This window comes from Amblyomma americanum, chromosome 2, assembly GCF_052857255.1.
Source record: "Amblyomma americanum isolate KBUSLIRL-KWMA chromosome 2, ASM5285725v1, whole genome shotgun sequence".
Classification (NCBI taxonomy): domain Eukaryota; kingdom Metazoa; phylum Arthropoda; class Arachnida; order Ixodida; family Ixodidae; genus Amblyomma; species Amblyomma americanum.
Window position 1 is genome coordinate 158,278,732 of NC_135498.1, and position 21,858 is coordinate 158,300,589.

Below are 21,858 nucleotides of genomic sequence, written 5' to 3' on the forward strand. Positions count from 1 at the left end.
TCCTTTACTCGCTTCATTACTACATTCAGGTCCGCATGCGGGTTGTTTCGAGCATTGGTTCCCATTCCGAGTATGTCAATGTACCCTCCAGTATCCAGAAAGGTTACTTCTAGAGCACCTTCATGTCCTGATTCATACTATTGATATAGTAAAAATTATATTTTACATCACCTGCAGTTTTCAGCTCTATGCTGACCACCGCGTGATTTCTCATGTCGCTGAAAGATCCTCTAATGCAGCAAACCTTCAGTGACATACGTTCAGGTCCGAGCTGCTGCTTCAAATGGAAAGTTTCCCCGAGTATTTCATAGTACTAACTTGTCTCGTTCAGCCAAACGCTTACCACAATTACTACACGGCACTCATTAAATTGCAGTCCACTGCAAGACATGTTTGAATATGAGCATTTTGGCATTTTCTACGCTTCTACCGTAAAGTGAATGAAGTAAGCAAAGCATATTACACACAAAGTTTGAAGAATGCTGAATTTCTTGAAGTGTAATTTGAACGATACTACATCAAGTGGGAAAGAAATCAAACTCCACTCACATGAGGCCTAATTCAGAATACGCCTGTCTAGCATGGGGCCCTCTTTGCTTATTTATCCGCGCTCGAACACGTATAAAGCTATGCTGCCACCGTGAACAACGGATTACAGCCTTTATACAGCACAGCTGTTATGCTCCCGTTCTTTGGGTTTCAGGACTTTGGAGGTGGCGTCACCGGTAGGAGGATTAGGAGGAAAGTTCAAAGCATAATGGCGTGGCGAGAGTTAAAGCTCTCGGATGAAGAAGTGAGAGGGGGAGGAGGAGAAAAGAGCTCCGTGGGGGCGCGACGGGTGCGACGGAGCGCACTCACCTGACTGTTTGAACTACGTGCGCTGAAGTTGACCGAATTGATGCCAGAATGAGAGGTGAGAATAGGTGAGGAGAAGTTCATGGGGTGCAACCGATGCAAGAGCGATTTAACATGTCCAAATGCTGCGCTGATTAAACGCAGTGATGACAAAGCGCAGTCGTACACGAATTTTTAGGACAGTCACGTTTTCGACCTCAGTCTAAGAGCAATCAACTTTTAAGAATTTAAATAATGTATGACATGTATATTAAAACGGGTTCATAATTTATAGCCGATATTCGTTGCAAACAGACTTTTTAGCCGGTAAACATTGTTATAAGTGGAAAATAATCCATTGTTTTTAAAAACTCTTTCTACTCACATCAGTGATTGGCATCTAGCATTTCTTTAGTGAAAACATCGCTTAATAATAATAATAACATAAAGGATAAAGGAGAGAGTGAAAGAAGAAAGGAAGAAAGAGGTGCCGTAGTGGAGGGCTCCGGAGTAATTTCGGCCACCTGGGGATCTTTAACGTGCACTGACATCGCACAGCACACGGGCGCCTTAGCATTTTTCCTCCATAAAAACGCTTCCGCACGTCCGTATTTGATGTGTGCTGTGGAGCGAAGCTGTCCTCTACTGTTGCACTGTTTTATTCTTTATCACTTTGTTTTCTTTTTTGCATTGTCGAGGAACTTAATGATGTTTCTATTCATGACTGAAATTATCTTGCAGCACGAGAGCAATAAGTACTAAATTAAGAAATTGCTTATTGATGCCAAGTGTGCATTTACTCTTCGCTTTTACTTTTGGAAACTAGTTCTAGTTGTGAATGACTGGCGTTCTAAACGTTAAGAAACGAAAAGAAATTAAGCAAATGTTTAACACGGGTAAACCTATGAAGACAAAGCGAAACGTGAATGTTATCGGTAGCTATACTTGGCTAAGCTCCGTCTTGGTTGAATGACTTTCAGGTCGTATAGTCAAGTATAACTGCTGGCCACTGCTGCCATTTTCAAGGCAGCAACGCTCCTTTTATCCTAACTGAATAATCTGGAGCGATCGCAAAGATGTGACTCAAGCGCTGCAACACGAGCGCGGTGACGACGGCAGCACGGCCTTTGCTGGAGCGTTTGACGTCATGGCAGTCGCGTGATGCGGCTTGGCGGCGGTGGTCCCGCCATCCTCTACCGCTCCTCGGTTCAAGGCCATATGAAAAACGCGCCGAACGAGCTACGGAATAATAGTAGTAATGCTGTCGCTTTAAAAGGAGGGTTGCGTGCCTGAGCAGGACAAACTCACCAGTATGTCGATCTTGCCAAAGTGGTCGGCTGTTTTTTTCACAATCGCTTCAACGTCTTGAGGACGCCGGATATCGCCAGCAACCACGAGAACCTGTAGACCAGAAAGGGCAGGAGGTGAGCAGTCGTGGCGTGCAGTATATATTTTTAGTAATATTATTTGGTAATCCCAACCAGCTAATGCGACAAAGAACCTTCGCAGTTTTAACGCCCTCAAATACGCCGCTTAGATGGATAGATGCTCAGCTCCGGACTGCTAGTCGCATTTTGAATTACGAGTTCTCTCACATCAGCGTGCTGCTTGCCTTGCGCATCAGTTCCGGCGACATAGACGCACGTAATTCTCGAGTATCTAACATTGACCATCGCAAAGAAAACTCTACGGAAAGGTAACAAAGAAAACATGAACTACCTGAGAGAGCGGGCGGTGACTGCTTTGAAGCACAGTAAAACGCGAGAGGGGCGCGAGAGGTATTTTCTAGGTGGCTTAAAAGATCATCTTGTTGGCTTAGTTGGTAATTGTTCATCCCTGGATAAAGGCGCTCAATCCCATCCACCTTCCTTGTGTCCTTGTGTTTCGCGCCTTTAATCGAAGATTTATAAACGGCGTTCGTCGGTTAGCACAGCGCACGGGATCGTTCTAAGCAACAAATGTGCGTTATAAAGAACCCAGCTCGCTGAGCGTGAGCAAAATGGCATATAAGAGTCCGGTGTAAAGCGCACTTCTTGGGAACGGCGATACTGATGGAAACCAATTGCTGAGCCAGTTGCTGCGTACCGAATGCAGGAAAATTTCCACAGCGATAAAAAAAAAAAGATGAGCACACAGCAGTCAAGGACAGGACGGGCGCTGAACTCTGACTGGTTTTATTTCGTCGAAACAAGAAAGAACGGGAGTTTCTGCGCATGCGTCAAAATTGGTGGTGTAAACACACCCTCAGAAACCTTCACACAGCCGGCAAGCATCTGACCCCCAATTTAGAACTTCTCTACCTAGTCAAACGTAGGAGACGACTTTAGCCACTAAAAAAGAACACCGAGGTGTCACTGATGCATGCCGAACCCAGGATTTTGATAAAAGACCCAGCTTCGAGTAATTCACGCGCGAGTGTGTCCTTGCTCCTGCCTAAATTTCTTATTTGTGTCAGTTCTGGCTCACAATTTGGTTTGAAACCACAAGATCGGCAGTGGGCGGGTAGGTATAAATTAATATTTTTTTATAGAAACGCCGGTGCTCTCTTGATCGATCATTCACACATCGGCCGATGTGGCCGACGTAACACTTAGCGCATGTTAAGGGGATTTCAAAAGCGACCCTGGTGGCACACTCGACATAAGGCTTAACATGCTTCTTAGAACAGCTGTTGTTGTTTTGTTGTTTTTTCTTTCATTCGCCGCACTCTCGACCACACGTGAATTACTCGCCGCTCATTTGATGAAAAGGCTGGTTTAGGCTTGCATCAGTGACACCTCGGTGTGCCTTTTTAGAGGCGAAGACTGATTTGGGGAATACTGCGGTTTATGTCACTACTTGTTTAAACTTCACGGAGCACTCGAAAGAGAAAACATCGTTTAAATATAACAGCTGCTACTTAAAGAATGCGACATTCAGTTTGCATATTGATAGATTGTCAAGCAAAATATACGGGGTGCTTCACGTAAGTTAAGGCAAGGCTTAAAAAAAGTTGCACACCGTAAATGAATGAAATCAAAGATATATTGTTTTCAGTCTAGTGGCGCAATTCAGAGTATTTTATAACTTCCTTCAAATCAGTGCATTAACTAAGCTTAATTATCTCAAATTTTGTGAATCCACATTGCGGCCCAAGCTCTCTTCATTGCTTTCTAGCAAGTGTTCAAAATCTCACAATTCAGTTTTCTGCAGTAACGGGCCTTGTGCTTGGTTCTTTTTCCCGCTATTTAAAGAAAGGGCGCCAAATGCGAAAAAAAAAACATGATTGGACACCGAAGCACAGCCTTAAGTGTATGACGCCGCAGCCATAATTTCGTGCCTGATGCGGCCTCTACTCTACTTTCTATTCATAGAAAGCAGGGAGTTCTCATACCACTCCTTGTGCATTGATGGAGCGGTTAAGCGGTGGGTCACAGCCGCGCACGTGGCTGCTTCAAGGATAGCCACCAATGGGGCTGCCACCTGAGACGGTGGACGGTTTGCAACAATATGGCGGGCAAGTTGTGATAACGGCACAAGCTCACGTGACCTATGTGGCAGGTGGACCACCGGCTGTTTCACTCAACGATCACAACGGAGACCCCAGATTTACCGTAGAACCGGAGCCTTAACGGAATCGCTTGTTGAAAAGACAAAAGCGCTAACTCAATTGGTAATCTCAGAGGCCATATTGGGCCAATGGTGGTTCACTGCGCATGCGCCAGGTAGCGCCACCGGCTCGCGCCCGCGCCAGACGTCTGGAAGCTGTCGGCCGAGTCGGGGGCCGCGCAATTTCCCTCCTAGCGCACGCTCCAATTCAATGGAGTCTCAGAATGCGGGCAAACGCAAGTACTTAACATCTTAACCAAACATGAGTGGCACAAGCAGCAACACCACCCAAAGGCTTTCGCCTCCCCGCACGTTAAGTGAACAAAGTTCCCCCTGAATTTTTGGTAAGGTTAGCAGAAAGCTCTTTCGCATTTTTCGAGATATTTGAGTTATAGAAGATCCGTAAGAAAATCGCTTTACGGGTGAGCAGCAAACCAGACCGCCTGGTCACTTTTGCAAGAGACGGTACTTAAAGGCAAAGTTTGCGTCTCTTAACGCGATTTTTGGTTGTTTTGAAAAAACTGCCGCGTTTCGTCGTAACAAAATTCACCGATTGGTCAAGAAGGTCAAGACCTCATTAGCGCTGCCAAATGTGAAAAATTGAGTTCTAGAGTGTTCAAGCACCTTCAATTGGATCATTATGTGGCATTACACATACCACACCCGCTTTTTTACCTTAATTCACTGACTAATTCCCAACATTCCACCTTAATCCACCCACTAATTCACGTTACCATACCTGTTAATCTCCAATAATCCACGTTCATTCAACTTCTAATCCAAGAGAGTCCATTTTCGCCTAGTTTGGAAATTTCAGGAATAATTTGGAATATTTGGAGCGACTTACTTCCAGATGCTGTTGGTTTCTCTAGTTTAAGGATGTGGCTAAGTTATTGTGCAGCCGTAAAAGTGAGTGGCAGACTCTCACTTTTAGACTGCCAGCGCGCATGCTTCATTTGTTAAAAGCAACTTTCAAAGAGCGCTGCAGTGAAACTTCGCTGGTGCGAAGTAATATTTTTGTTATACTTCGCGGGCTTTCTTAAATGCCAGGAGAAAGTGCCACGCAGAATGTCCGTGGTAAGACATATTGAATCGGCTGCTTTTGAACAAATTCCGCATCGAACGAATTGTGTTTCAGCCTAAACTGAACTACCGGCTCCGCCTAATTATTCTTCGACAGTGAGGGAACTATGCCGAATTCTAAACAATGCTCTGAGTTGCGCCAAGTCATTAATTACAATCAACGTACTGTTAACTTTTAAGCCCGCACTCAAGATGCCTGAGACAGCCTGTAGAATAATTCGTCAGTAATTATCGTCTTTCGAAATGTGCCTCCATTACATGTGAGTTCGCGCCACGCGCTCGATCAATCAATTGCTTTTAGGATGCTCCGAAACGCCACCATGAGTGTTAAACAGACATGAGCACGTAACGGAAACGTGAAAAAAGTTGCGGTGATGCAGCAGTTAGCTGTTGAAGAAAGACAGCGTTGCGTATAATGATATTGTGTGCAGAAAAGTTTTCAAATGTTCAGCACCGCTGGCCAGCAGCACGTCGGTGTTTAATGAAGCTTTTGCTGCCCTTTATTCCTCAACGAGGATCGATACCGCGGGATTCAGTGGGCAAAGAACTTTTAAAATCCGACCTTTCTACGCTATGGCTTGATGACAAGTAACCAGATCACTCAAACTTGAAGCATCTCTCACGCTTGCGAGTCGTGTGAGAAATGAGAAACAGTTGGAGCCGTTGGATTCCTCCTATGTTTTCAATGAGAATAGAATGTAAAAAAAATCACAGCAAATGGCAAGAATATACAAGGCCTATTCGCCGTTCTTAAACGGTGAGCCCATCACCGCTAAAACTGTTGGCACTCAATAAATATGCGTAGCTACCAATTACGGAGCTGTCGCGCCATCGGCGGCCAGGAGAACACGTACTTTGGCAAACATGAGAAGCCACATGACTGGGCGGAAAACGTGACGCTGAGTGGAGACATCTAGGCTCTTTAGTAGACATCTAGGCTCTTTAGTGTCAGTGACGGTAATGTGCTCGACGCTGAGGCTTAGAGGGACGCGGTTTCTAACATCGATGTAGCATTTCCTGTCGATATACCTCCGATGAAGCAATGTGTTCACTCATTCTCTTAAGTAGTAGTTGTGACATGAATTATCAGATATTATTTCTGCATTCATACCTTGTTACTCGGAGCACCCTTCGCTACGCATCTTTTGGCCACATCGTCAAGAGCTTCCTTGTTCCGAGCAGTGAGTGCCAGCCAGCAGCCAAGGGAGGCGAAGTGAAGAGCTGTGCCTTCTCCGATACCCGAGGACGCTCCTACGTGAAAAGGATGAGAACGCAAGAATGAATAAGGCGATTCGTACGTGAGTTCCTGATTCTGCAGTAAACTTGGGTTCAGTGTCATTGGGTGAGAAAGGGAGTAGTATTTTTGCCTACCAAGCTGCACTAAGCGAGTAATTACTCATTTGCATCCACCCAAGCGCTGCCAAACGGATGCATAGGAATGTTGGCCGTCGCGGTTACCTGATTTGTGCGACTGCTCCAGCGAAGCGGTGGTCCCAGGTTCGAACTCAGGACAAGCAAATTTTTTTCTTTAACTACGAAGTTTCTGTGGAAGCTCTAACTTTCTTTTGTAGCCATTTGCCTACGAAGAAATGGCGCAGAATGTGTCTCATATATCGTTAGACACCTGAACCGCACCGTAAGGGAAGGAATAAAGTAGGGAGTGAAAGAAGAAAGGAAGAAAGAGCGGCCGTAGTGGAGGGCTCCGGAATTAGCGCCCGTGTGCTGTGCGATGTCAGCACTGTAAAGATCCCTAGGTGATCGAAATTATTTCGGAGCCCTCCACTACGGAATGAGCAACTACTCCCTTATAACAAATCTACTCCACATTGGTGAATTCCTCTAAACGTTTGACCTACCAAGCCGTACTTTGAATACTCCACGCCGAAAAGTACAAATTTAGCCGCTTTGTACAACAGAAATTAGGAATAACGTTTCCACATAAAAAGTGAGATGAAACACAAATACAGCTGAGCGGAATTTGAATTATTGGTATTTTATTTCTTTAATTATAATGCTCGACAGCCCAACGCCACTGTCTGTTGCACTCCAGAAACACAGATGTATTAGCGTTATAATCGGAGCGCTACATTTGGAGGTGCTGATAACGATAGAAAAAACAGCGAGAAGTGTCCTTCCTGATATGCGAAGAAATTGGGTTAACAGTTGTAATCACTGTTCTCAGGTACATTTAGAAGGAGTGACCAGTCTCTTTATCAAGGGCGTCCGAGGGAAGCCCACGAGTAAGTGTAAAGATGCGCCTAATGAGGAACGAAAACAGTTTTCTCGCCATTGTTAGAGTAATTTTAACGCGCTGCAAAAAAGGATAGATTTATGTTCAGAATTAATGCAGTAACAAAATTGTAATGTTTAAACCAGTTTGTAAACACAGTTTTCATTCCCACATATTGATATGCGACAATCATTCTTGCCCTTAAACTCTCGAGAATCCACATACAAAAAAAAATGTTGCGGTTGTCTATATGTTGATCAACGGAAGCTCCATTCCGCCCACGTGTAAGGTAGGCGACCAGCACAACGCACTACGTATCAGAATAGTGGCGACGCCATGAGAAGCTCATCGTCAGAGCCAGCAAAATGCGCCGAGCACGACGAGCCTTCGTCCCGGGGAAGGCGTGACTGACGACGCGACGCGTAAGCGCCTGCATTTCGTGGTACGAGATTTGGGCGGACACCTTTCAAAGCGTCATTAATGTACCACTCTAATGGAGGCAATCCTCGTTTTTGTGCATGGAAATAATTATGGCGCTGCTGTTGCACGCCAAAAGGCGCGGTCGCTGTTTTGCCCAGATGCATAATACGTACTTCTCGGCGACATCGGACTCGAGCGCCGTGACGCTCAATTTTCTCTAGCATCAGCGCATGTGGTAACGGCTAAATGCAACTCGGAATGGCCGCCCACGCTTTGGAGGCATTACTTGCCGCGACGTTTTTTTTTTTTTGCTTCTCTTTTAGGGGGGGGGGGGGGGAGGGGGGGGATTAAAACTCGGACGCGCGCGGTCGGAGCGCTCGTGGCGCAGTGGGGCTTTGCACAAATCTTTGTACATGCGTTGCACAAGAATATTTTCCGTGGCTTCTTTGAAAACGAAGGAGCACGTGAAACATTTATGCAGTGATATTGGTAGGAATTGCCGTAGTTTAGTGAAGGCTCGAAGGCAGTCTGGACGCAGCTAGAACTTTCCTCACCAACATCAGTGGCGTCGTTAACCCCGTTCTTACGCCTGGTTTTGCGCCCAGCTCTGTCCATGGTTTGCGTATTGGATTCCTAAGTTGGGAGAGCGTAATATTGAAAAATAACAGGTAGACCTATAAGCGAATAACTACGGTTCAACATAGTGAGGGAACAGCGCAGGGACGAGACACAAGGAACACTGAAGACATACACGGGCGCTGACTATCAATCGATTTTTATTTCAAAGCTCCCTCATCATGCAAAAGAAAAAACTAGCCCGCCAACTCTCTCTTCTAAACGGTTCTACAATTAGGAAAGCGGCTGCATTTGGCTTTACGGGTATTAATGTCCCAAAGCGACTCAAGCTACGACGGACGCCGTGGTGGACGGCTCCGGATATTTTACACCACCTGGTGTTCTTTAACACGCACTGACAGCGCACAGTACACTGGCTGCTAGCATTTCGTCTCCATCGAAATGCAACTGCCGCGGCCGGGATTTAACGCGCGTCTTTCGAGACAGCAGCTGAGTGCGATAACCACTGAGCCACTGCTGCAGCTTGGCTGCATTTGGAGATATATCGCTGACCGTTAGTAGCAACTGTTCGTTTTGAAGATTTCAGAAAAAGCGCGCCTGCGGGTCGATGCACGTTGAAGTCACACGCAGCGAAATGTACACAGACTCGACGATTACAGATAGCGGCCCTTACCTGTGATGAGAGCCACTTTTCCCTTGAGCTCCGGCATAGCGACTGTCCGCGGCGGGCTTTCACAAGGAAATACGTGAGCGCAAACGAAGCACGCCTACTGAAGTCGCAAGCAGCGAAGGGAACACACACTCGATGTATACAGATAGCGGCCCTTACCTGTGCTCCCGCATAGCGGCTTTCTTAAGGAAATACGCGAGCGCCACCGAACCGCGCCTATTTTTGGCACTTCTTTTTTTTTTCTCTCTAGAAGTGTGCCACGCGGCATAAGTTGAGAAAGGGGCAAATGAATGTAGGAGAGAGAAAGTTAAAAGAAGGAGTGAAGACCCGTTGCCCTGAGGTGGTCGCAGAGGTTTCCGATGAAATGATTGTTCATAGTCTACTTCACATAATCACGTTCGCGATTCCACTGCAAGCCCACCTTCCCGAGAAGCCGCTTTATAACAATAGCCGTTGCTGGGCACGTCCACAACTACTGCCGAACATCACAAACGTCTGGTGCAGAGCCACAGTGAGGGCACCTGTCACTTAATGTTCTATCATGCGTAGGCCGGCTACAGGCACCTGTTGCCTTGACTTATGGAAGTGCACGCTTGCTCGCATTCATCCCATACGATAACTTTATTTGTCGTACTTTTTTTCATTTTAAAGTTTGCGCCGTTCTCAGCAAACATCTCTACTAGCGCGAAAAACGTAGATCACAGTCTAAAATAAGCGCTGCTTCGTTTAGTGCTTTCTTCTTTTTTTTTTCGTGTAGTCTAGGAACTGAACCCTGCCTCGATATTTATCTGGTTTTTAAAGAGATAAAAACTACGCAGTGCATCTTGGTGCTTCTCTTGGTTTATTGCTCGACATAAGACCGGCGGCGGAAATTTACAGCAAGCATTCACGGACGTGTTGTTTTTCTGTACCCCCATGTCTTCGCATTGGGATACGCTCTTTTTTTTGTTCAAGACAAGCTGTGCTGAGTCATTCGAAATACCTAACGACACGCTTATGCATTAGCAACCCGCGTAGCATGCGATCGCTGCACGAAAGGCGTCGAAATATTGACAGCGGCAAAGCGTTTGCATGAATAATGTTTGGCTAGCTTAGGACGCTTTGAAAATTTTTAATAATTTGCCAAAAATATTACGCATTATTTGCTGATTAACTTTATTGGGAAGTTTTTGTTTCTGTTGGATTGCTTGAGCTGTATATCAGCGACGCAGACCACAGTAGCTTCCCAGAATATCTTGCTACGCATACGAAACTGACTAGAATCTCCCTAGCTTCTGCCCCTAGGATATACTCATTAATATATCTCATTATGTCCTAGTTAGAAGTCCGCAAATTGGCCGCAGTAGTTTGTTTGTTTATGGAGGTTTAACGTCCCAAAGTGACTCAGGCTATAGGGGGCGCCGTAGTGAAGGGCTGCAGAAATTTCGACCACCTGGGGTTCTTGAACGTGCACTGACATTGCACCGTACACGGGCCTCTAAAATTTCGCCTCCATTGAAATTTTACCGCCGCGGCCGGGATCGAACCGGCGCCTTTAGGGTCAGCAGCCAAGCGCCATCACCACTGCGCCACCGCGGAGGCAATGGGCCTAGTAGGTTATATACCTTCGGGAAATGCGCCAATTTTTTCAAAAACAATAATAAAGGACGAAGGCACAATACAGAGCGCCAACTGATAACTGATTTTTAATGGAGGAGGACTCCTTTTATAGGGGAGGGGGTGCACAAGTGCCACATGGGGGTCGCAAAAGAGATCAAAGGAGAAAGAAAACTGAATAAAAGCTAAACGACAATGCAGACGCAAGTCCACACAAAGGAACTATTCCCATTGGCCTCCGGAATTCCACTTCCTTTGCTGACAGCGACGGCGATACATTGCTGATGCCCACGTGACGATGCGGACGCGTCTTTTTCGTTTCCTCCGCTCCCACCGCGGAGGGGGAGCCGGGTAGGGAATGGCCGCGGTCGGCCACGAGAGATAGAGACATGCCGCAAGGGGTAGGGGCAATGTGGATCCCACAGGTTGTACGCACATCTATATAGTAGCCAAATTAGTCAGGACGTTAATAAGGGGGCAGTAGTGAGTAGCAATGGGACATCCCTCCAGTAACAAAGAGGAAGGAATGAAAGCGTTAGGAGCAATGCAAAGGTAAAAAGCAGCTGGTGAGGATTAGGTAACAACAAATGCGTTGAAGAACGGCGGGCAGATCGTGCATTTTGCTAGCGAAAGCTGCCACCCTGTATACTAAATAAATAATGAACTCGGGAGAACAATATGATTGGGTAAAGCGCTAACACCATCTTCATGCATAAGAAAGAAGACGTCACTCAGTTGCAAAATTACAGACTTGTGAGCTTACTGTCCGCTCCCTACAAGTTACTTACTAATGGAATAGGAAATAGACTTCAATCAACCAAATGATCAGGCGGGCTTTCGTAAAGGCTGCTCGACAACAGACCATTTTGAGGGCATCAATCAGGTGGTAGAGGAATGCTCAGAATATAACGAAACCCTATACGGAGCCGTCACAGAATACTAGAAATCATCCGACTCACTCGAAATCTCGGCAGTCTTGAAGGCATTACGGAATCGGCGTGCCGATGAGCGTCATGTATAAATACCGGAAGATATCTATAACGACTGCACAGCTACGATAGTCATCCATAAAGTCAGCAATGAAATTCGAATAAGGAAGGGTGTCAGGCACGGGCGCGTGATCTCGCCAATGCTATTCTCCGCCAGTGTGCAGGAGGTGTTCCGAAGCTAGATTTGGAATAGTTGGGGATAATATTTAATAAAGAATACCTTACTGATCTGAGATTTGCTGGTGACGTTGCGTCGGTACGTCGCTCAGGGGACAAATTGCGAAGCTAGATCAATGACTTAGACTGGCAGTGCAGAAGTATGGCTTTAAAATTGAATACCCAGGAAGCCAAAGTAATGTTCAACACTATTGGGAGGGAACACCAGTTTCGTTTAGTTTTGTTTATGGCGGTTTTACGTCCCAATGCGACTCAGGCTATGAGAGACGCCGTAGTGAAGGGCTCCGGAAATTCCGACTACCTGGGGTTGTTTAACGTGCACTGACATTGCACAGTACACGGGCCTCTAGAATTTCGCCTCCCTCGAAATTCGACCGCCGCGGCCGGGATCGAACCCGCGTATTTCGGGCCAGCAGCAGCGGAGCGTCAAAACCACTCAGCCACCGCGGCGGCGAAACACCAGTTTACTATTGGCAGCAAGGCACTGGCAGTAGTCAGGTAACACGTGTGCTTGGGGCAGGAAGCTACAGCAGATCAATAAATCGATAGCAAAATAACTAGAAAAATAAGAAGGGGGTAGAGAGAATTTGGCAAATTCTCTCAGGTCATGAAGGTTAGTTTACCAATATCCCTCAAGAGAAAAGTATGAAGCAACCGTGCCATACTGGTACTCACCTACGGGGCAGAAACGTGGAGGCTAACGAAAAGGGTTCGGCCTAAGTTAAGGACAACGCAGTGAGCCATGGAAAGAAAAATTGAAGGTGTAATGTTAAGAGACCGCAAGGGGGCACAGTGGGCGAGGAAAAAAACGCGGGTTAATGACAACCCAGTCGAAATCAAGATGAAGAAATGGGCTTGGGCACGGCAGGTAATTCGAAGGCAATGCAGCGGTTCGTATCTAAGAGAACGAACTAGATACCATGATAAGGCAAGAGTAGAACGGGATAGCAGAACGTTAGGTGGCCGGGTGAGATTAAAAAGTGCGGGGATGAGGTGGCCCCAGCTGGTACAGGACATTAATAACTGGAGGGTTTGGAAGGTTTTGTCCTGAAGTCACTTTGTCGCCTATGCGTTTTCGTCAATTTACTTGCGTTGTAGTATGTCGCTCGAATTTCTGTATATCTGCTTCTGCCACCACTACTCCTAATTAAACCTCTCTCTACGGAAGCAATAGGTTTAAAGCAGATATTAATAAATGTATGCGGTCAATATCCCTTCGACATTCACTTGTCCTTAGTCAACTTTACCAATCTGTCACTTTTATCCGTGCATATGCCAATTAGAGATGTTTAATCAGTCGTTCGCACTTGTGCGTTTTAACTCGACAGCGTTAAAGTAATGTCATTGGTTGGGAGCATTCCAACTGGATGCAGGGAAACGACGTCAGCATACCGGAAGTGACGTCACATACAATAATACATCAACCGTTCGATAGGCACCGTGCTCCCGCCAGGTGCCTCCGCCGGCGGCGCTGCGTTCAGCGCCACCAAAGGCCAGTATGGCGTCCCGAGTGAGATAGCTCCGCGCCGCAGCAGACGATCTTCCGTGCCTATATGGCAACAGGCACTTGCGCGCCACTGCTCATAGAAGCCGGGTTCCCTGTGCCTTTGGGCTTACAAGTTTTTTTCGAGGAGGTAACCTGTCCAAAGTCATCAAGCTTTTTTAATTCTGCCATGTTCACGACGTGAAAGAAATTTTGGCGGAAGACGGGCGTGAAGTGTCGTACCGGTGCATCACGCAGACATTGTTCCCGGCGCCCTCGAAATAAATTAACCTGAAGGAACATTCGTTTGTTCGCTTACGCAAGTTTTAACGGTTCTTCTTTCCTAAAAAGCTGTCACCGCCCAGGCACCTGGTCGAACTAACCTGCAGCTGCAGGGTAAGCGTTGCAGGAAAATGCAAACACGACGCTGCTGTGGCAGCTTTTTGAAGCGGAGCGACACACTGTCTAAATCGAGTGACCCTCAAGGATAGGGAATATCGAGCATCAGGAAAGCGTACACAAAATTTTTTAAAGGTGGCCAAATCAGACAAACTAGTAGAACGTATTAAAAGCCCTTATGAAATGCTCTTCTCGCGAATACTGAAAACATTTTACATTTCATGTGTATCAGGTTGATTTATCTCATGGCATCCTAAATTGCGTGCTAAGTTAAAAGGCAAACTGCGATCGTTCTGAGATCCCGCAACCGAGATCTCTGGAGAATTAACACATACAGAACGACGTACGGTTTTCACACACTAGAAAAAAGATTGCGCCGCTTGCTTAACAGTTTGTCCCAAGTAAATATTTACCCTACAGATTCATCATTTCAGGACTTACTTTAACACTTCCTTTCTTAAATTCAGCATCACATTGAGAATATGGTGCTTTACTACAGAAAAAGTGTAGCATTCGTTTGAAACAAAAATGTGTGCATTTCTTTTTAGAGGTACTTGCGTTCTTTGAGATATGCTTCTTCTTTGTTTTCGTCCTTATTTTCTGGACTAGCATGTCAGGCCGACAACCAGACAGACCTCTCTTGTTTCCTTAATGTCCCTCCTCCTCCTCGTTTTTGTTTATTTTTTTTTACTTCATGCAAAAAGCTACATTGTGTTCATTAGTATTGTGTAATCTTTAATTTTTGTGACTATTGTTTAAAAATTTACACTCTGCTCTTTGCATTTACATCTTCGTGTTGGTGTCCTGTTTGTCATGGCCACTAGGGGTCTCGAGGCTCTTCCATGCTGCTTTAAAGCAGCGTTTACTCCAAGCTTCTGCCATCATGTGCATAATGATCGCAAATAAAATATTATTATTACTGTTATTATTGTTATCACTATTATTATTATTACTGTTATTATTGTTATCACTATTATTATTATTACTGTTATTATTGTTATCACTATTATTATTATTACTGTTATTATTGTTATCACTATTATTATTATTACTGTTATTATTGTTATCACTATTATTATTATTACTGTTATTATTGTTATCACTATTATTATTATTATCGTCGTCGTCGTCGTCGTCGTCGTCGTCGTCGTCGTCGTCGTCGTCGTCGTCGTCGTCGTCGTCGTCGTCGTCGTCGTCGTCGTCGTCGTCGTCGTCGTCGTCGTCGTCGTCGTCGTCGTCGTCGTCGTCGTCGTCGTCGTCGTCGTCGTCGTCGTCGTCGTCGTCGTCGTCGTCGTCGTCGTCGTCGTCGTCGTCGTCGTCGTCGTCGTCGTCGTCGTCGTCGTCGTCGTCGTCGTCGTCGTCGTCGTCGTCGTCGTCGTCGTCGTCGTCGTCGTCGTCGTCGTCGTCGTCGTCGTCGTCGTCGTCGTCGTCGTCGTCGTCGTCGTCGTCGTCGTCGTCGTCGTCGTCGTCGTCGTCGTCGTCGTCGTCGTCGTCGTCGTCGTCGTCGTCGTCGTCGTCGTCGTCGTCGTCGTCGTCGTCGTCGTCGTCGTCGTCGTCGTCGTCGTCGTCGTCGTCGTCGTCGTCGTCGTCGTCGTCGTCGTCGTCGTCGTCGTCGTCGTCGTCGTCGTCGTCGTCGTCGTCGTCGTCGTCGTCGTCGTCGTCGTCGTCGTCGTCGTCGTCGTCGTCGTCGTCGTCGTCGTCGTCGTCGTCGTCGTCGTCGTCGTCGTCGTCGTCGTCGTCGTCGTCGTCGTCGTCGTCGTCGTCGTCGTCGTCGTCGTCGTCGTCGTCGTCGTCGTCGTCGTCGTCGTCGTCGTCGTCGTCGTCGTCGTCGTCGTCGTCGTTGTTGTTGTTGTTGTTGTTGTTGTTGTTGTTGTTGTTGTTGTTGTTGTTGTTGTTGTTGTTGTTGTTGTTGTTGTTGTTGTTGTTGTTGTTGTTGTTGTTGTTGTTGTGAACTATGATGAACGCGCCTGATGTTGCCCCCATGGCGTACGAAGAAGTTGAAGACTAAGTTCCGGCGCGCGGCTCCAGACCTCTGCCTGTGTAGACGAACTGACCTTCTGCTGCCAGCCGCTTAGCTGTTTGTGATGTCTGTCGCCTGAGAGAGAGAGAGAGCCTGGTTCACTGGTGCACGAACCCCCTTGTATTTGGTGGCGGTTGCTGTCGTCTGACGCCCTGGACCTTCGCAGCCATATTTTCCCGGAGAGCACCATGCCTACGGACTCCGTGCCCAGTCCAGCCCAACCCACCCAACCGTTTTCTGCGCTGGAGTGTTGAGCCAGCGTGATCCCTCTGTCTTCAGCGGCACCGGCGACCATGACGTCCAGGATTGGTTGACATCCTATACGAGCGGGTGAGCACCCATAACAGGTGGGATTATCCAATGAGCCTCAACCACGATATATGCTATCTTTCAGACGTTGCGAACCTGTGGTTCCGCAACCATAACGCCGACATCACCACATGGTCGGCCTTCAAGACCAATTTTGTTGACGTACTCGGCAGGCCTGCGGTGCGCAAGCTGTGCGCGGAACAACGCCTTCGAAGTCAGGAGCAGCTGCCTGGTGAAAATTTCACCAGCTACATAGAAGACGTTGTGAACCTTTCCACACGCGTGAATGCCTCTATGTCTGAGCGCGACAAGATTGGCCACGTTATGAAAGGCATTGACGCGATGCTTCTGGCACGCTTCTGGCACGCAATCCGACCGCAATTGTCGGCGTAATAACCTATTGCCAGAACTACGACGAACTTCGGAAGCGACGCATCCTCACCCGTTCTCCGCTCTCGCAGCAGGAGTCTTTTGCTGCCCTCACGTCTGACACCGACTGGGAGCAACTGTTACCGCAGATCAAGCAGTTTGTTCAAAAAGAAGTCGCGCGCCGGCTCTCATTGATGCCCTTCGGTCACGACGCTTCGTCTCCTCTGGTGGCGTCATTGCAGGAGGTCATCCGCCATGAAGTTGCCAAGGCTCTTCCACTGCACATCCAGTCCCTTCGGTTGCTCCATTCACCTACGCCGAGGCTCAGTATCACCAACCACCTCCGATTCCCGCCCGGATGACCTACGCAGAAGTGGCGCCGCGCTCCGTACCCATGGCTGTTCCACCCCGCCAGCCCGTCCTGCGCCCGGCCCCGGTTCTACGACCTGCGCCGGTTTCTCCTCCGTCCCCGCTGCAGCTTTGCACCCCGTGGCGCACATCGGATAACCGGCCAATCTGTTACTCCTCTGGGTTGCCGGAACATATTTCCCGCCACTGTCGCCGTCGCATGGTTGGCTGGCCACCTATCTCAACCACTCTGCATCCATCTCGTATGCTTCACTCGGCTCTTCCATCCTCGCCTCCAGACGTGTACAGCAACGACCGTCGTCCTTACGCGACCTGACGATCTCCATCACCAAGTCGCCGCTCACTGTCACCAATACGCCGTCGCCCCATATCCGTTGAACAGGGAAACAAAGTTCCGCAGTTACGGAGGCAAGAACTGCGCGCTGTTCGAAAAGCTTAAGGCCTCCGTTTTCACCACGCAACGTCCTTCAGGTCATCGTCGACGGACTTTCGGTACATGCGCTTATCGACACGGGTGCCGCGGTATCCGGGATTCATGAAAAACTGCTGCCGTTTGCGTAAAGTCACGACGACATTTGTGGAGTTCGCTGACCACTCCGCGAACTCGTTGGTCTTGTGTTCGCAAGGAAGGTCGCTCCAGTGGTGTCGGAAGGCGCCAACAAAGGGACCCGTCCCCGTCTCGGCTTCCCCTGCTTGCGGCGGACGTCTTTGTTTATACCGCGCCGTCAAGGGCATAGCCCGTCTTAAGAAGCCTAGCCATGTACAGCTGTCGACATGTGTTCATTGTCAAGTGGTTGACGAGGTTTCGGGGGCGCACGAGATACGGCTGAGTATTAGCCGAGTGACCGGAAACCCACTATTCCCGTAACGACTGTGTTCGTCTCTTGCGGTGTGTTCTGTAAACACTTCATGGATCGTTTTGTCGGCATATGTTTGTCGCGTGTGCGAAAGAGATAGGAAAGTGGTAACGGCTGGGCCGTGGGTGCCTTGGGAGAGGGTGGTCGCGTTTGTGCTGTTTGTGTGCTTGATTGCAACCTCTCCTTTCGCAAATGTTTAATCAGCACTTTTTCCCCAATCTGTGATCAGTTGGCGGAAACCTTATTTTCCTTTCCCTAAGCACTGATTAGTGAGGTGTGTCGCTTGTAATCTTATTGGTGGCTGTCCCCGCTAAGGGCGGAGATAGAGGGTTTAAAAACAAGCGCACTGGGTTGAACGAGGGCTGAATTCGTCTGATCAACGGTTTAGTCATGTAAATAGTTTCTCCTTGCTTTGTTTCTTCTCGTTTTATTTATGTTGTTAATAAATATTTAACCTTCTCCTTGCTTCGAGTAACGTGAATGTTGGCGAGTTATAACCACCGGGTCATCAAGAAACCCCGATTTCATCATCAACAAGGTGTTTCCTCTCATCGCCACCTGAAGGGGGAAACCAAACTGCATTCCCGGGTCTCTCGCTGCTCACCGCTAGTGAAGAGCGCATTGCTCCTCTAGCCTCATGCACAGCCCTGGTCATCATTGACGATATATTATATACAGTCGAATTCTTGGTGCTGTCCTCATGCTCACATGGCGTCATTCTCAGGTGGGACTTCGTGTCGCAAAACAACGCCGACATCAATTGCGCCCGCGCTAAAGTTGAATTTTCTGTTTTGGCTGACGACCTTACTACCGATACCTCTGCCTCCTAGCCACTAAAGATCACCATCATTGAAGATGTCGAAGTTGCGCCGGAAATATTTGCCCTTGTTTCTCTGTCGTGCCGTGCCACGTCGGATGACACCATTTTATTTACGCCGTCCGCAACTTACCACGACCTCCTGCTCTCATCGATGTTCGCCAGGGTGTCACGAAGATGCTGCTCTACAATCCGCCCCCTTGTCCCCTTACCCTGCTCCGCAGTGGGTCCCCTGGATGCATTCAACCTGCCTGCCTCCTCTCTGGTCTCCACGAGGTTGTCAGCAGTCCCTCTGTAAACGCCATGCATTCAGAGCCCGCTACTCAACTTGAGCCTCCTGGCGAACTTTTCCGCGCCGCCATCAACGATAATCATCAGTCCACTTACCGTGAGCAGCTGTCAGCCCTTTTCCGCACGTTCCGCTCCGCTTTCGATGCAGCCCGTCAGGCTTTAGGCCGTACATCAACCGTGGTTCATCGCTTTGAGACCTGCTCCCACCCGCCTTTTCGGCAGCGGCAATATCGCGTGTCTGCGGCTGAGCGTCAAGTGATAAATGAGCAAGTTGAAGACATTCTGCACCGTGGCGTCATCCGTCCCTCTCACAGCCCTTGGTCTTCTCCGGTGGTGTTTCTCAAGAAGAAAGACGGTTCTACCAGATTTTGCGTCGATTACCGGCGACACAACAAAATTACCCACAAAGACAATAATCCGCTCCCCCGCATCGACGACGCTCTTGATTGTCCCCAAGGCGCAGAGTACTTCTCCTCCCTTGACTTGCGGTCGAGCTACTGGCTGGTACCGATGGCCGCGGCTGACCGAGAGAAAACCGCACTCGTTACCCCTTACGGTCTTCACGAGTTTGCCGTTATGTCATTCGGCCTGCACAACGCGCCAGCCACATTCCAAAGAATGATGGATAACATCTTACGCAAGCTAAAGTGGCACACGTGCCACTGTTACTTGGATGATGTCGTTGTCTTTTCGGTCCATATCTCCACTCACCTCACGCACCTGCAGCAGGTTCTGACTTGCCTCAGCGACGCCGGCCTCCAGCTTAATCTGAAGAAGTGCTACTTCGGCGCCCAGCAGCTCATCATCTTGGGTCATATTGTGTCTAAGGAAGGCGTCCTCACTGACCCGGCCAAACTCCGCCCTTTTGCGGAGTTTCCTAAGCCGACATCAATGAAGCAGCTTCGGAGCTTTATTAGTCTGTGCTCCAACTTTCGGCGCTTCGTCCGCAATTTTGCGCCGATCATTGCGCAACTCAGGAAACTGCTTGGAACAGACAACCAACCACCTGTGATTTTGGTCACTCGAATGCGACGCTGCGTTCACCACGCTGCGCCGTCTTCTCACCTCGCCGCCCATACTTCGCCACTACGACCCGACAGTACGTACCGAGGTAGGCTACAAACGGATGCGAGTGGTGTCGGCCTCGGAGCTGTCCAGACTCAGCGGAAGTATTGTTTGCAGGAATACATAGTTGCGCATGCGAGTCAGGTGCTCAGCAAGGCTGAATGCAACTATCCGTTACGGAGAAGGAAGGTTTAGCGATCGTGTGACCGCTCACGAAATTTCGACCCTATCTATACGGCCGCCAGTTTGATGTCACGGCCATCACGCGCTTTGCTTGTTGTCTCTTAAAGACCCGGCCGGCCGCCTTGCCATATGGGCTCTCCGCCTTCAAGAGTTCGACATCCGCGCTGTATATCGCCCTGGCCGCAAGCACATGGACGCCGACGCTCTATCTCGATCTCCTCTTTCCAGCGCCGCTGCATGCTCATCGGTAGCAGATCCCGTCCTCTCGCCTCTTACCGCCTCTGATATGCTTGCGGAACAGCGAAAAGACCGGTGGCTTGCATCGATCATTGACGTCGTGACCAACGCCCACACCACTGTGCATTTGCGCACTCTCCGCCGCCAAGCACCGCATTTGCCCTCCGCGATGGTCTGCTCTACCGCCGTAACTACATGCCAGATGGTCGGCGGTGGCTCCTCGCGATTCCTCGCCATTTACGTTCCGAGTTCTATGCCTCGTCTCACGCTGACCCTCAGTTCGCGCACGCTGGTGTGTTGAAGACGTTCCAAAGAATTTCTAGACGTTATTATTGACGGGTACATTCGCCAATGAGTCCGCTCCTGCATCGCCTGTCAGCAACGCGTCTCCCGCGACCCGTTCGAGCGGCCCTTGCAGCCATTACCATGCCCGGCCCGCCCATTCGATCGTGTGGGCGTCGACCTCTACGGCCCGCTCCCCTGCACGTTCTCTGGGAAGCACTGGATAATTGTTGGCGTAGACCACCCAACCCGATGTGCAGAGACCGCCGCCCTACCCGCTGACACTGCTCGCGACGTGGCCCTCATCCTGCTGCACAATTTTGTTCCTCGCCACGGTGCGCCGCGGGAGTTGCTAAGTGACCGAGGTCGTGTCTTTCTTTCGCAGGTGGAGGAAGTCCTCCTCAAGGAGTGTCGCTTCATTCATAGGACCACCACTGCCTACCACCCTCAAACTAACGGGCTGACTGAGCCCTTTAATCGCACTCTCCGGCGGTATGCTCATCATGTACGTCTCGTCCGATCAGTCTAACTGGGACGATTTCCTTCCTTTTGTGGCGTACGCGTACAATACCGCCACCCAGTCAACCAGAGGATTTTCCCCTTTCAACCTGTTGCATGGGCAGGAGCCGTCCTCCACAATGGACACAATTTTTCCGTATACTCCTGACGCCTCCTAATGCATGCCCCTTTCTGAACTCGCCAAGCACGCCGCGGAATGTCGCCTACTGGCCCGTTCTTTCACCTCCTAATCCCAAGGTCGCCGAAAGCATGAACACGATGCACATCAAACCCCACACGTTTTCTCTCCGGGATCAATAGTTTGGCTTTGGGTCTCTTCCAGAACACCGGGACAGTCTTCGAAATTTCGCACCGAATATCATGGCCCTTAAGCCGAGTCAGTATCCCCTGTCAATTATATCATAGAGGTGTTCACACCCTCTTCGGACTTGCGTCATCGCGGCCGTGAACTTGTCCATGTCAGTCGTCTCAAGACTTATTACGACCCGCTCCTCC

The 21,858-nt window shown here is 48.7% G+C and overlaps 1 protein-coding gene across 1 annotated transcript in view; it reads right to left on the bottom strand.

Moving 5' to 3' along the window:
• Positions 1 to 21,858, bottom strand: part of LOC144121921 (sedoheptulokinase-like) — a 344,102-nt gene that overhangs the window by 27,912 nt on the left and 294,332 nt on the right. Inside the window, exons 4-5 of the mRNA XM_077655360.1 lie at positions 6,617 to 6,756; positions 2,143 to 2,235 (exon numbers count right to left, since the gene is read on the bottom strand). Coding sequence (XP_077511486.1) covers positions 2,143 to 2,235; positions 6,617 to 6,756 — 233 coding nt within the window. The remainder of the gene's footprint in view (positions 1 to 2,142; positions 2,236 to 6,616; positions 6,757 to 21,858) is intronic.